This window comes from Sinocyclocheilus anshuiensis, unplaced genomic scaffold (assembly GCF_001515605.1).
Source record: "Sinocyclocheilus anshuiensis isolate Anshui unplaced genomic scaffold, SAMN03320099.WGS_v1.1 scaffold697, whole genome shotgun sequence".
Taxonomy (NCBI): domain Eukaryota; kingdom Metazoa; phylum Chordata; class Actinopteri; order Cypriniformes; family Cyprinidae; genus Sinocyclocheilus; species Sinocyclocheilus anshuiensis.
Window position 1 is genome coordinate 1,301,757 of NW_015538036.1, and position 15,928 is coordinate 1,317,684.

The 15,928-nt window shown below is 37.3% G+C and overlaps 1 protein-coding gene across 2 annotated transcripts in view; it reads left to right on the plus strand.

Moving 5' to 3' along the window:
* Positions 1 to 15,928, plus strand: part of LOC107680824 (protein FAM222B-like) — a 48,575-nt gene that overhangs the window by 27,597 nt on the left and 5,050 nt on the right. For both annotated transcript variants that reach the window (XM_016476881.1, XM_016476876.1), the window contains exon 2: positions 8,616 to 8,816. In XM_016476881.1, the coding sequence (XP_016332367.1) occupies positions 8,735 to 8,816 (82 nt within the window). In that variant the 5' untranslated portion in view covers positions 8,616 to 8,734. The remainder of the gene's footprint in view (positions 1 to 8,615; positions 8,817 to 15,928) is intronic.

Consider the following 15,928-nt stretch of genomic DNA (forward strand, 5'->3'; position numbering starts at 1 on the left):
TATAAATATATATAAATATATTGTGGTGGACAATGGGGGATTCAAAAAGGTTCAAAAAGGTTGAGAACCACTGTGTGACATCCCATTATCTACTGCACCTAGTCATATTTTGTCTGGAATGCAAGTTTCTTGATAATAACGTATTTTATATACAACTGTTTTATGAATGCAATATCATACTTGCACTTCTGATCATGTGATATTGATTAAAAATAATTTATGGTCAAAATCCATGTTTTTGTTTAAGAGGGAGAGAAACAGAAGATTTTGTGTCTGCTTTTTATATAGAATCAAACACCTTTGTGTGCAAACTAGTACCTGTAAAATGTGTTTGTGTGGATGCTGCGGTTTAGAGGTGCTGGAGCAATTGGGCCGCCCACATCATGATGGATGAGGCAAGGGTACGGCTGGTTGAGGCTGGCCATAGATCGTTGTAAGGAGGCGTAAACGTGACAAATCATGATTAAGATCAAGCTGCACTCTAGGCTGATTCAGTTCCCCTTCAAGTTGAACGTTGAGTTGCATCTTTGATGTCCAGTAACAGTTACAGGCACAGGGACAGCTGTTGGGATGTGCTTGCTCATCTATTGCACTCTGGGATGAGATGGCAGCTGTCTGAATCCCGGAGAGAGAGGCCCTCCCACTACCCAGAGGCAGACAGACAGCTTTTCCCCTGCCCTTTCAAAAATCATTCGCTTTCTTCCTTCCTTTTTTCCTTTTGCCGCAATTTATCACCAGGGTGTCCAATTTCGGATGAGCTGCAGGCGTCTTGGGCAAACGGATGAGCAGTAAATGGATGAATCTTTTCATAAATGAAATTGTCTCACTCTGTCATTTCTTCATCCTGTTTTGTGAGCTTTTTTATCCTCGTTTCTGCTATTGTGAACCAGCACAAACGTCTGGTATATAAAGAATGTGTGAGGGGACACTCTCTCACTCCCTAGTGGTCTTGCATCAGTGTGGGTATGTCATTGTGCGGTTGTTAAAACTTCAGTTTTTACTTTATATGGTCTTGCAAAGGTTTTTTTGTTAGTGGTGGCAGATGTTTTGATAACTGTATCCAATTGCATAAGGAGAGCTGATGGTTGTTACAACATTTCTTATTTGATTTGTTTCTGCTTTTTTCTCTGTCCAGTATGCAGTGAGAAACTAGCAGACTTCACAATGCACCATTAAATCACTAGCTGGGTTTCCGTCTGCGTATGTTCATGTGAATTTTGGAATAATGCATAAAAAAATATGCTGGATGGAAACACCAAGATGAAAATAATTTCCTAAATGTGTATATAAAAATAGATTAAGAATTTGTTCCCACAACATATTAATTAGTGGATACATCTAATTAATTAATTTCCTCATTTTAGTTAAATCTTGGCCACATTGTACTAATTTGTTTCTTCACTTTAATTTAGTTAAATCTATGATGAATCTATGAATCTAGATGGAAATGCTGCTTTATGGCAAATTGTTTCAAAATGTATGCATAATCTGATTATTACAAGCTGACTCTTTTAATTGATTCAGTCAAAAAGACTCAAAAGAATCAGTTTGAATCAGTGTGTCAGTGATGTTGCTCACTGAATCATGACTTAAAATTCATTATTTTCGTCACATCCATTTCAAAATTAATTGAGTAATATTAATTGAGGCTTTTCCTCACATAAACACTCAATATCTGTCTTTCCTCTCCTCTTCTAGTTTTAGTACGGCTTTTAATGTGTAATCTTTACACTGAATTTGGCAACACGCTAAAGATTTACACCCATATGTTGCTGAAAAAGTGAGATGTTTTTAGAATTACATTGTGTGGAGTCATGAGGAGCCTAAAGATTCTTTAGTTTGTGAGTATTTAAAGCTTGTGTGTATGTAGCAGTTCTGTCTCTCTTCTGCTCTGCTGCTTTTTTCTCAACTTCATTCTTGTTTTTGTCACATCTGTTGGGCTTCACATTTCACATAGTTTTGCTCTGGCAGGTCCAGATATAAATAAAAACGCAGAGAGTATTTTCACCTTTTCATTTGGCCTGTGGTTCATTGTTCACACATCATCTCACTGTAAGGGGTCAACACACACATCCACCTATATATGATAAGTCCTGCATATTGCTTTTCCTGGTTGCCTTTTGTATATGTTACAGTAGTAATGAGAATGTATATTAATGAATTGGATACAGATCTTGCCCCAAATCTGGTTCTATCCGTCGCATTTTCTCTCTCATGGATGCAAACACTCTCGCGCTTACTCACATTCACTGACTGGTCTGATCTTTCCACACGTTTGTTCACACTCTCACACACCCAAATATCACTCACTTTCTGCTGTACTCGCACCTTATGTTCAGTGGCTGAGCGATCATGAGTAGAAATGTCAGAGGCTCTCTCAGTCACTCACACTCCCATGATTAAATCGCTGGAGGTCACCATGTCTCTGTGCTGTTGGTTTCTTGAAGGCGTTTCTACTCTTCACTCAGTCTGATCACTGTCTGCACTCCCATTGGTAGTCCCTGCTCATTTGCATAACGCTTATTGCAATGCCAATGGTCTTTGTCGTATAATTATTTTGTGTATACTGTATATTATGCATGTGATTTCATATCACAATAATTGCTGAATTTTTTAAACCATGTTTCAAACAAAGTGCAAAAGAACATAATTTATAAAGAATGATAAAGAAAACATTTTCAATCACTATTCTGATTTTTTAAAGTACTTGTATGTGTAAATACTTGAGGGGAAAAATGGTATCTTTAAGTATTAGGTGTTGTTTTATAAACACCCTGGCGAATACACCAATCTTAATTGCTGTTTGAAAAGATTTAAAGGGATAGTTCCCCTAAAAATAAAGATTGTCATCATTTACTCACCCTCAAGTTGTTCCAAACCTTTATGATTTTTTTCAGCTGTTGAACACAAAGGAATATATTTTGAAGAATGTTGGTAACCAAACAGTAGATGGTAGTCATTGACTTCCAAAGTATGGAAAAAATACCATGGAAGTCAATGGCTACTGTCAACTGTGGCCAACAGAAGAAAAAAACGTCATAGAGGTTTGGAACAAGTAGAGGTTGAGTAAATGATGACAGAATTTGGGGTGAACTATCCCTTTAAGTACATTTAAATTAAATACACAAGCACAGAATTTTCATTTAGTCCTTTTGCCATTTTTGTTCAGACAAAACTTTTATGCAGCATACATGTAGAGCTGTAAATTTAATCATGGTAAAGATGCTAATGTGCATTATAAAAAGCTAAACAATTAGGACAATAAAGCCCAAAGTGGTAACACTGGCCCAGGTCATTGTTTTACAGCCATAAAAATGGGAGTAGATGGAACAACAACAACAGGCTCCCACACAGACAAGCGCTTGTGTGATGGGTTAAGAGATACATGTAACTCTAGTTTAAAGAGTTTACGAGAGTTTATAGTTGTTGTTGTTGTTTTTTTTTAATTAGTCATAACTTATGGACATAAATAGTGCAAACACTGGGCATGGTTGAAACTTTCTGTTGGGCATACGAGGATGTCAAATAGAGTATACTTTGAAAATGTTCAGCTGCATTCTTTAAGTGTTCTTAGCAAAACTCAGGCATGGGCTTAAGGTATAGAAATATTCACTAGTACGCATGTCATTATGTGAGTCTCCATTCTGCAGTGTCAGGCAGCCAGTCTGTCTCTCTGTTTTAAGTTTTGATACTCTTCACCTCTTCTATTTTTCTTTGATAGTGGCTTCGCATTTTCTTCTCTTATAAGTCCACATCTCTTCTCTCCTCACCTTTCTTTCTGTTGGCTGTTGTCCCCACATGCTTCAAAGCCACCACCATCATTCCAGTCCCGAAGAAGTCTGACTTGACTTGACTTGACTTTCTTTCACCATCACACGCAGTCTATTAGCATTAGCTATTAGCTAAATTCTCCCTTACTTAGAGCTAATATCTGAAACTGCATGTCTCACACACTTCATGTGCTTACAATTGGCACTGTTAGACCAACAAAACTCTCAGAATAACTCTCACAGAATAAAAAAGCGTATCGTTCAGGGGATGTGCTTAAGTCATCTGTAACACGCTGACAGCGACATGCTTGCACGTCCTCAACGCGCAGCTACAGCGCAGTCTATTCAGGCTGCTATAAATTGATGCTTAAAATGGGCCTACGCTGATGTGAACGTTTATTTACAAGCAACATCTCTTTCTCTCTCTCCTTCCTATTGAGCTGCTCTCGTATTCAAGGGTAAAGCTTGTTTCTCTTTTGAAAAAATCGAAATGTAAGCTCTCACCCCCCGCCCACCCGATGTCCTCCTCCATAGTCCTCATAAATGATAATCACAATCTCTCCTCTCCACTCTTCCCCTGCAAAGTCATTTCACTCAATAGCTTTTTGTGTTCCTGGGAAACTATACATGCAAGCGTACATTGGATTTCTCGCTCACTCTATTGTATGTGTATATTTCAGTGTAATTAGTCTGTGTTTTTCCTGAGCGTAAAGGCCAGTGTGGGCAGATTGTCTGAGCTCCGGAGCTCAGCCCCACCAGAGCCTGATTACAGCTTACCGTAGTCATTTTCTAAATAGCTCACTTCCACTCCACTTTCCTCCCTCTTTCCTTTCTTCTCCCACATACACCCTCCCTCTGTCCTCCCATGCCCACAAAGAAAGAGAAAAACCAGTGGAGAAAAGATTCTTTTATCAGATGCGGTCTGACCCAAACATCCCCAGCCATTGAGAATCCAGACTCACTTTCTCTCTTCCTGTCTTTCTCTTTCCAGATTTTCCACCAGCTCTGATTCGAATGCATGTGACTCTGAATTTGTGTACATTTTGACTTTGGAGCATTCAGTGCTGTTCTGATGGGGCTTCTGCTCCATATAGTTATAGTTTTCGGTTTGGGGTCGGGAAGACTTTATTGTTTTTGAAATAAAATATTAATTAAAAAAAAAATGTAATATTGTGAAATATTGTTACAATTTAAAATGGCTGTTTTCTATATGAATATATTTTAAAATGTAATTTATTCCAACAATAAATTGGCCAACAAATTGCTTCTGGTTATAGTTCTTTCATCTCTGTGTAGATATTTTCGTCTAGACGGGACTGGTTTGTCAGACTCTGCACGCATACAAGCACTGCGTGGGGACAGGGGAGAAATCAAAGATTCAGGCTGAGAGGAACAGATGATTGACCCATCATCAGTCAAAAAATCAATTGAAGAAGGAAGAAGAGACGAGAGAAATATCGATCATAAGTAAACTTGTGTTTCATTCACTATTGAAACGTGTTTATAAAAAGAGCTTGGTATATTTAGAGTTGATTATTTTTACCCAACCTATTAGAGTATTGCGCCATTAGCTTAGCAATATGCTAACGGCAGACTATTGACGTCAATTTTGGGTTGAGTCTCACGTGTGGAACATAATTTGAGTTACTAATCATTCACTCATTAAGCTCACTTAGAAGACAGCAGCCGGTGCAGACAGCATACAGTGAGACAGCTCACTAGCTTTCAGATTAGAACTCTTCCTCAGGTAAATTTGAGAGAGCAAGTATGTTTGTATCAAGCCTTGCTGCGTTGTTAGTGCACTGGAAGGATTTTAATGAGCTGCCTTCTTGACCTTTCACTACATACAAACTCTTTATTTCTCTCTCACTCTCCCAGCTTTGGCTGGCTGGCCTTGTGCTGCCCTGTCAGAGTTGTTTGGTGCATAATTGCTTCTTGTCTGAACTGTTTGCTTGCTTATACATGTTTTAATACATTGTTTTTGTCTAGTGTCAGTGTGTAGTGAGAGGATGTAGTACGTGGCTGTATGCGGGGTTTCTCACCACAAATTACCAGGCATTATCCATAGTTGTTGATCTTTGTGTCCTCTCTTTCATAGAGAGTAAAACATCCTGAGCCACATGCATTCACACTGACACTGTGTCCGAACCTTGTGCGATATGACAAGTGTCCAACAATTTGTGTCTACATCACACCAACATACTTTGCAATGTGATCACAGCCATCAGAAGATATTTGATGTTCAGTCTATTCTTGTTATAGAGTGCAGTCTCCATACTAATATGCTTGTTTTGCAATAAATTCAAAATATATTATGGTAACACAACACTTAGTATAGGGACCAATTCTCACTGTTAACTAGTTGCTTATTAGCATGCCTAACATATTGACTGTTTATTAGTACTTATCAAGCACATATTCTGCATTACTATATTCTACATCCCTACACTACCCAATACCTAAACTTGACAACTACCTTACTAACTATTAATAAGCAGCAAATTAGTAGTTCATTGAGGCAAAAGTCGTAGTTAATGGTTTGTTAATACCGCGAATTGGACCTTAAAATGAAGTGTGACCAATATTATTTCAATATGCACAATCAACATGCACCCATTTTCGTGTCCCCATCAACTTCAATTTACAGTAGTGATTTTATATACATAGAAGGCGTATTAAATGCAAGTGTCTACTTTGTCAAAATAAAACATAAAAATATGGGTGAAATAATGTTTCACCATCATTCAGCGTAACACATTTATGTAATATACTTATTCTGAACTGTACTTATTAAAATGCATAAAAGAAAATGTAATTGTATTATATTTAAATGATTAAACTTCTTGCTGACAAATGGGTAAATCTAAGTGGTTTGAAGGATATTGGCAAAGAGTGTTAAAGATTAGCTTTTGGGTGCTGTTGTTTTGGATCATCGTTATCAAAAATCATTAACAAAAATGTGTTTTTAAAAAATCCCTATGGGAAAAAAAATTCTGAAACCAAGGCTGCTAAAAAAGTGGACAGGTACTTTTGAATGTTATATAGAGAACAATTTGAATCAGTCACATTTCACAGATGGACGGTGCTATCCGGTAGATACCACATAAATAAAAAAAAAAAAACAAGCAATCAACAGAACATCCTGTCGCAGTGACAGCTGGTCAGGACAATTCCTCCCATTCTGTGCATGTGGATTTGTGCCCACACAGTCACACTAACTCATTGTGTTTCATGACTGATGGTTGAGGTATCGGAAATCTCAGAGTTCTCAGTGGTCTGATTCTCGCCTTGCTGAAGTAATAAATTCAAATGTGAAACTTTGGAATTTAGCAAAGGTCACCTTCGATCACACACACCATTCATGCGAGAGGACGGCCAAAGATGTGGAGGTGAGGAGAGTGAGATGAAGCGCCTGGGGCACGGTCAGAGCACTCTGGCTGGTATGTTTGATGTTAAATTGAACCTCAGATTTGATATGAAGTGAGTTTTGCCTGCTGCTGTACTATTAGTTATAGTGGTTTGGAATGGAAAGGTATGTGAGGGGTTTTTGCTGCTCTGAATTGGCAAAGAGGATGATTAAAGAAGGAGATTTTCATTTCCTAAGCTTCACCTGATTGATGGGTTGGTTGATTAATTGATGCGAATCCAAAGCTTTGAAGCTATCATAGCTGGTTCTTTTTGTAATTGCAACGGAAACTCTGTTTGCCATGCAATTAATTTTTCACATAAATATGTGTGAAATTGCACTCAATCGCACATTTGAATTGATGTTTGGATGCATTCCTCATGACACACTTGATTAGAAGACTTGCTGAGTTTTAATGAATGCAGTGAAAATGTGTGTGTCAAACTGACAGATGGTAATTGTCTCATTGCTCCTGTTATGTTGGAAAATTATCCAAAACATGATTGTGAGTCATTTAACTTTGCACCATTTCTAACAGTAAGCTTTCAATGCACACCATGCCTTTTAAATCATGTCTTTCTGAGGGCAAAAGAGACATTTTTAATTAGTTTGTTTTGAATACAATTTTGTTTAAAATCTAATTACTGACTAATGTTTGTTAACAATTGTTTTTAATAATGAAGACTGTAGGCATCCTTCAATTAACAGATCGTAAAAGTTTGCATTTCAGAGATGTTTTATCATTTTATTCCTTTGTTTTTACTTTAATTGTTTAGTGTATAGCATTATATTAAACTTTGTGTTAATGTATTGTTACTGTATTTCTGTATTTAGACTTTCTTCTTTACTGTGGTACTGTGAAAGCTTTTAATCATCTAAATCTGAAAAGCTTTTATACAAACAGCCAGGTGTAACACAACCAGTATTGTTTTAGTATTATTGATATGATATTATTTCCTAACATTTTGAAGGTTTGGTTTTATTTTAATTTTTTTAGTAATTTTAGTACTTCAGCTTGAACTTGTTTTATTTCAGTCATGTGCCAAGGCAACATTTCTAATTTATGTTTAAATAAAAAAAAATTGAATTAAATGAACTTTTTCATTTAATTTTCTTTCAGATTCATTTCAGTTAGCGAAAACAACTTAAATGGCTTTGCTTTTAACAACACTGAACACAATAAGTCATTTTTGTGTCCGCATTGAATGCTGTAAAACCACACCTAGTCACAGCTAATCAGAACATACCTGATGTTTAACTGTTATGCAAAGTGAGATTGTGGACAAATGAGAGTTCACTATGGGCGGGGCTAACCAATGTAGCACTGCAGTTAGAAAGACAGTTAATGACAATATGTTGTTTTAGGTTCAGACAGTGTTGAACTTAGCACTGAGGTAATTGCTGTAATATCGAATTTCTCTCTCTTTTTGTCTCTACAGTGTGAGGAGGAGTGTGTGGCCCATGTTGCTCTAGGAGTGACTGAGTGTGTGTGTGTGTGAGTGTGGGTGTGTGTGTGTGTGTGTGTGAGTGAGTGTGTGAGTGTGTGTGTGTGTATGAGATGCTGGCCTGTCTGCCAGGGCCAGGTGATCTCTCCCTTCAGCTCCACCCCCACTCGCAGATGAACACTGGACTTCAGAAATGTGAGTGCAAACACAAAACACACAGTTCATTTACTCACACTCATGTTTTTCTAAACCATTTCTTTTTTTTTTCTTTTTTTTTTGAGCATAAAAGATGTTTAGCAGAATGCGGATGCTGCTCTTTTCCATGATAACCAGAAATCATGAAAAACACCATAAAGCCATCATAGCAGTAGTCCATACGAGTCATGTTATCACATTATTTTCCAAGTCTACTGAAGTGTGTGGATAAAAAGCCAGAAATTGAAATGTAAAAATTTTCAGTTTGAGTGAATAACAACTTATATGTTGGTCTCTTCCTTGCACAACTCTAAAAATTTAATGCATCACTAGTTTTTTAAAGATTTACAAATACAAAAGGGAGTTCATTCAAATAAACCGAAATAAAAAAATGATGGAAATAAACATAAGAAAGGTAAGATTAAAAATGTTTATAAATATTAACACATTTTACAGCTTTTTTTTTTTAATTAAACGTAAATTTGTTTGTAGGTATGAACTTCTGCCATCAAAATTAAAATCACTTGTTTATTTAACTCATTTTTACATTTTTTTTTGGTACTAGATTTAGCTAATGCTTTAGCAATTAATACGTAGTGTACTGTACGTATTGGTCATTATAAGACATGTCTTAAGTGAGAAAAACAAGACATTTACAAAACAACTGTAAACTGGGCATGACAGGGCATGACATCCTTAATAAATTATCAGAAATCTGACCAAAAACAAGCTGATTGAGGACACCTCCAAAATAAACAAAACAATGTTTCTGCATGTAAACCACAAAAGCGCATCACTCATAATTACTACTTTTATGGTGCTTTTTGTCATCTTTTACCTTTGTTTTGACATGGAAAAGTGCATTCTTTTGTGTTCCGCAGAAGAAAATAATTCACACAGGTTTACAATGACATGAGGGTGAATAACTGATGACAGAACTTTCCATTTTGAGTGAATATTCCTTTCATTCTCCTGTTTACCTTCCTCTCAGCAGTCTCAAATGAACAAAATGTGAATATTCTTTCATGTCTTTTTTTAATGCCACAAATTCATACAGATGTTGTCAAAGATGACATTTAAATGCATTTAAGAAATGACAAGATATATAAAAAGAGAAATAGGTATATAAAAGAGAGACTAAACAGAACTGAGAGAGAAAGGAAATGGAATGAGGGAAAAAGAGAGAGCTGTCGTTGGTGAGCAAAAGCATATTTCCAGAGACAGATTGTCAAGTCCCAGGATTTGTATTAGGGCGCTATACAAGGGCAGACACCTGCTGAACCACACCGCTCACAGAGAGATAGATTGAGGCAGATAAGTGGCATACAGAGGCAGTGAGAAAATGAGAGTCAGACAAACAGAGAAACTGAGTCAGTGCAGGAAATAAAGGATACGTACAGACAGAATATCTCGCCTTCTCTGTCTGTGGGCAGACATCCTGTCAGATTAGCTCTCCATCAGGATGACAAATTATGCTATGGAGACGCGTGGCCGTGAGAGTGCCGATGGCCCGGAGACTGATGAGTCTCACATCGCCTCAGGAAGACCCTCATCAGGCAGCAATTACTGAGAGGCTGGAGACATACCTTTAACTGCAGGAGAGAGCAGAAATCACAGAAAGACGGGAGTCGTATTTCTAACTAGTGGGAATACAGAAGGAGATGGAGTCATATTACTAAGTACAGGAACTACAGGGGATGAACAGGTAGGAGAGAGGAAAAGGAGGCATACCTCTGATGCTGATGCCTCTTTCAGAGCGATAATAGAAATTAATTTCATTCATTGCACAGTGAAGTAGGATCTGTAACTACAGGCCCAGAGTGTTTGTCTGTGAAGAGAGTAGATGTAAAAGATTCATTAGTTTGCCACATCCTTTGCTGGGGCGTTAATGATGTCTTATAGTTTAAGTGCTCTGAGAGATTAAACGCCTCATGGAAATCCCAATCAACTAGACGAAAACAAATGAAAATCAAGCTTTAACAGTAGCCTTTAAATGGTGAAGATAAGCTCACATTTGGTCCAATCCCTCCTTCACTTTGATGGACCTGGTTGTCAAAAAAGACAGGTTTTTTTTTTTTTGAAAACAAAATATTTGTTTTCATTTCTCTGATAATTCCGTTTGTTTACCTGTGCAGAGCTGTTAACTGAAACTTAAAAATACTTCAGAATAATTCTGCAACATTTAATCGCTGTTTTCCAATATATTATGACTCAAAGACTATTTCAGTATGACCTTCGAATCATATGGCTTTTGTCAATTTTATATATTTAAATTGTATCTCCAATTAAAAATATGTGACCCTGTACCACAAAACCAGTCATAAGGGTCATTTTAAAATTGAGATTTATGCAATAAATATGCTTTCCATTGATGTATGGTTTGTTAGGATAGGACAATATTTGACTGAGATACAACTATTTGAAAATCTGGAATCTGAGGGTGCAAAAAAAATTCAATATTGAGAAAATCGCTTTTAACGTTGTCCAAATGAAGTTCTTAGCAATGCATATTACTGATCAAAAATTAAGTTTTAATGTATTTATGGTAGGAAATTTGCAAAATATCTTCATGGAACATGATCTTTACTTAATATCCTAATGATTTTTGGCATAAAAGAAAAATCGATCATTTTGACCCATACAATGTATTGTTGGCTGTTGCTACAAATATACCCCGTGCTACTTATGACTTACTTATGGCTGGTTTTGAGCTCCAGGGTCACATATCATGTAAATTATAAAAACATTTACCACAAGGTAAAGCTGAATGCTTAATCAAAATAAAATCAAAATTGCAATATAGCTTAGTATGATTATAAAATTGAAAAGGCTACACTTCATTTACACACCTGCAAGTCATAATAACGTTTTTTTGGCGTCTCAGGTTCGAGTCGCAACAGTGTTTTCTGAAATTTGGTAATTTAGCAAATTAATACAACCCATAATCTGCATAGTCCAGATTCCCCCTACTTTCAAACCCCCAATCTGAAAGATTTAGAGAAGCCTCAGTTGTTTAAATCATGTAATGTAATGATGCATATGGTGGTTTAAATGTCCCATGGCATGTCATTAACTGCCCCTTTAAATTCATGTGCTTCCTGCTGTGGTCCAGATGTTACTGGAGCACATCTGGCACTGGCACAGATTCTCTCAGGGAACTCAGGAGACACAGGATGAGCCAGAATATACCTTGGAATGCAGGAACGCAAGCCATAGATTGGGGCAAAAAAGACTGTCTTTTGTCTAAATAGAGCATGGTTTCTGTTTCATTCTCTCTCTCTGAACTCTTTCAAAGGAATCTGAAAGAGATGAATAGAAGGAAGAGGCTTTGCTTCTCCATGAGGAATAACCCTATATAAGACAATATAAGAACACCCACTCAGATCAGCAGTCTCTCGGATTAAATGGAGTTTAAAAGTGTGTGTGTGTGTGTGTGTGTGTGTGTGTGTGAGAGATGTCTGTGCGGAGGGGAAAAAGGCAGTTAGGAGATGTGTATGGTGTACTTGGACAGAAAAGGCTGACAATAGCTGTGTAACAACCCTGTGTGTCTATAATGGGGCTCCTGGGGTTTGGCTGATTACTGTGATCCTCAAATCACTGCTGATGAGAGAGAGAGAGGAAAGGTTAGGGAAAAGAACACTTTTAAAGGGATAGTACACATACAAAAAATTAACATTCAGTAATATTTTCTGGACACAAAACACAAAACCAGATATTAAGCAAAATGTCCGAGCTGCTGTTTTTCATACAGTATATTTACACTACAACATTTTCATCTCTTATGCTCACCGATGCTGTATTATGTGATCATAAATACAGTAAAAACAGTAATATTGTGAAATATTATGACAATTGAAAGCATAACGTTTTTAATATATTTTAAGTATAATTTTGTGAAACTGAATTTTCTGCAGCCATTACTCCATCCTTTGGAAATCATTCTAATATGCTGATTTGGTGTTTAAAAAAATCTTATTATTATCAATGTTGAAAACAGTTGAGCTGCATCCTGGATGAAGCTGAGCTACATTCTCAAGTCTGTTAGTCTGACTTTACAAAAAAGAGATTTACATGGCTTTTTGTATATGAATTACAGATTTGTTAGACTGAAGTAGAGCTTTTGCACTTGCTGTAATTGGATGGGGACCAGAGACAGCCGTGGTAACCATTCACTTGTAGGGAAAAGAGCAGCTATGGCATGTCTCTTGATATCTCCTGTTGTGTCCCACGTTAGATTGTCATACAGGTTTGGAACAGATAGATGATGAGAGAACGTTCATTTCTTGGTGGACTTTCCCTTTAATTACAAATCCCGAAGAGAAGTGAGTCAGATCTGGCACTAGAGATGTTAAAGTCCCTTGAGACATTTACATCTCAGTGCATGTTTAAATGTCACCTGATCACTTTCCTCTGCCCTGCTCTCCTGTCCTCAGAATGGATTGCATGACTGCCGACCTGTATGTTGTTAACTAATCCTAACAAGATTGACTCCTCATTATCACCGGCCGGCCTCCCCCGGGGTGTCACTCAACAGGGGAGAACGGCATAGACCGAGAGAGAGATGCAGTGGGAATAGAGTGAGAGAGAGAAAGAGCGTTCCCTTGTGAGTTATTAGCATAATGACTTTCCTCTTCCTCGCTCCTTGATCTAGTCCTGCGGTGGTTCATTTATTGAGCCCAGCGTGGCTCTTCCTCCTCCTCTTCCTCTCTCTTCTCTCTCTTTAGGAGGTGAGCAAATGCGGGCAGCCGGTGAAGGCAGCTGACACGGCCTGAGATTGGCAGGAAAGCTATTTAGCTAAGAAATGTCAAGGGCCATTTTGTTTAGTCAATAGCCCACATAGAGGGAGAGGGAACGTGTGTGAAAAACAGAGAAAGATAGATGAGTGAATGGCATGGCGGCTGAATGCTGTGTGAGGTGTTGGTGGATGGGGATGAGGATTGTGTGTCCTGTTCTGCACCAAACAAACACCAATAATTCACAAAAGGCTGTATTCTATGTCATTAACTTGAACAGATGTGTAGATGTATCTGTTGATGTTTGTGGTTGCTAGTAAGGATAGGTTTTGCTATTAGCAAAATTCATAAAGCTCCACAGATTTGCTTTAGAATATTAACAGCCCTTCATTCACAAAGACATACATCTCTTGCCCCAAGAATGTTTACTAATTATTTAGCATTTGATAATACTTTTGGCTATGGAAATGTGTATATTACTCCCTGACCTTTTAGTAAGGTCCATTTTGTTGCTTTTAAACCATCAGTGGCACCGAAAGAACATAGAAAAATCATTTGTTTTCCAAATAAAAATTTCTTCCACAACAGTGTCAATGTTTCCTCTGAATCCTGCCACAAACTCTTACCATGGGTTAAGTTTGCCCAAATATCAGCATCAGACTTTAATCCGCAAGCCCTCCATCTCGCAATCAACAATTATGAGTGTTACAACAAAAGTTAACATTTTAGCATTTTTTTATTTAAGCTTCAATAGCAAGTTATGCTGTCCATTTGACATTTCTGACGTATTAACGTATGGTTTAGCCATTAATGTTAATATCTATCTACACTGCTGTTTAAAGGGTTTGGGTCAGAAAGATATTTTAATGAGACTTCTCATGCTCACAAAGGCTGCATTTATTTGATAAAAAGACAGTAATATTGTGAAGTATTTGTGAAGTATGTGAAGTACAATTTTAAATAACTGTTTGTATTTGAATATGAATATGGCAAAGCTGAATTTTCAGCAGTCATTAGTCTCAACAAGTCATAGTATTCACTATTCAGTGTCATGATCCTTCAGAAATCATTCTTCTAATATGCCAATTTGGTGCTCAAGAAGCATTTATTATCAACGATAAAAGCAGTTGTGCTGCTTAATATTTTTGTGGAACCTGCAATACATTTTTTCAGGATTCTTTGATGAGTAGAAAGTTCAAAAGAACAGCATTTATTTGAAATAAAAATCCTTTGTAATATTATAAATGTATTTATCGTCAGTTTTTCGATTTAATGCATTCTTGTTGAAAAGAAGTATTAATTTCTTTCCAAACTTTTCAACGGTGGTGTATATATTACTGTTTGTTGTTATATTGGTACATATAAATGAAAATTCTAAATATCGGTATTCTTGTGGAAGCTGTGTGGAAAACATTATTATTTATCTACCTTATTATTTAATCTAGATTTTAACCATGTTTTAGTTCTTCTTTATGTTCTTGTTCGATGTCTTTATATGTTAAATGGTGTTTGTTATGGAGTGTTTGGTGGGAAGTCTTAGGTGTTTGTCGGGGCAGTGTGAGCTGTGAGCAGTGACTGAATCCGCTCAGGCTGGATGAAAGAGCTCAGTCAGAGAGCACAGGCTGTCTGTCCTCTCACTGGGGTTGAGGGGGCCAGGAACGCATAGAAACGCATGTTAATACTGTGTGTGTGTGTGTAAACTCCATATCAGTGTGAGCAAGGGAAGTGCAGGTGGGTGCACATTAGAAGTCTCTCTCTATCGCTCTCTATCTCTCTTTTCTCTTCTCCCCTCAAGTGATGAAAGCTTGTTTTATACAAAGACCCCCTTTCAGCAGCCAGACAGCAGCTTCACAGAGAGCACTTATCATCCTCAATTTCTTTTCTCTATCCCTCGCTTCCTTTGTTTTTCCATCTGTGTCTCACCCGCTCTCCTCTATTCTCAACCCATCGAATCAGAGGTGTCCTGGCAGGTGAGGATGTCACTCAGGAAAAACAGCATTGTTCTTAGAGCTTATATTGTGTGCAGAGACCTGCAGACTTCTGAATGTAAAAACAGTTAAATAATTCAGCTCATTAATGTTCACTTTTAAAAGCATTACTCTGATCCTGAAGAGAAGAACATATGTGTGTGAAAAACAGATTGAACAGGGCTCACCAATTAGACAGCTTATTTAGAGCACAGAACATGTGAGGCTAAGATGCTTACCACACTAGATGCAGACATGCATGGTTGCTATATTTTTGGAGGCAGGGCCAGACAGGTTTTAATTTCTTATTCACACTCTGAAACTGTACGAGAATCAAGCACAGACACATCACAGCGGTGTTGTTAAATATAACAGAGGTACTTAACAGTCACTGGTGTTGTCTGGCAGTGTG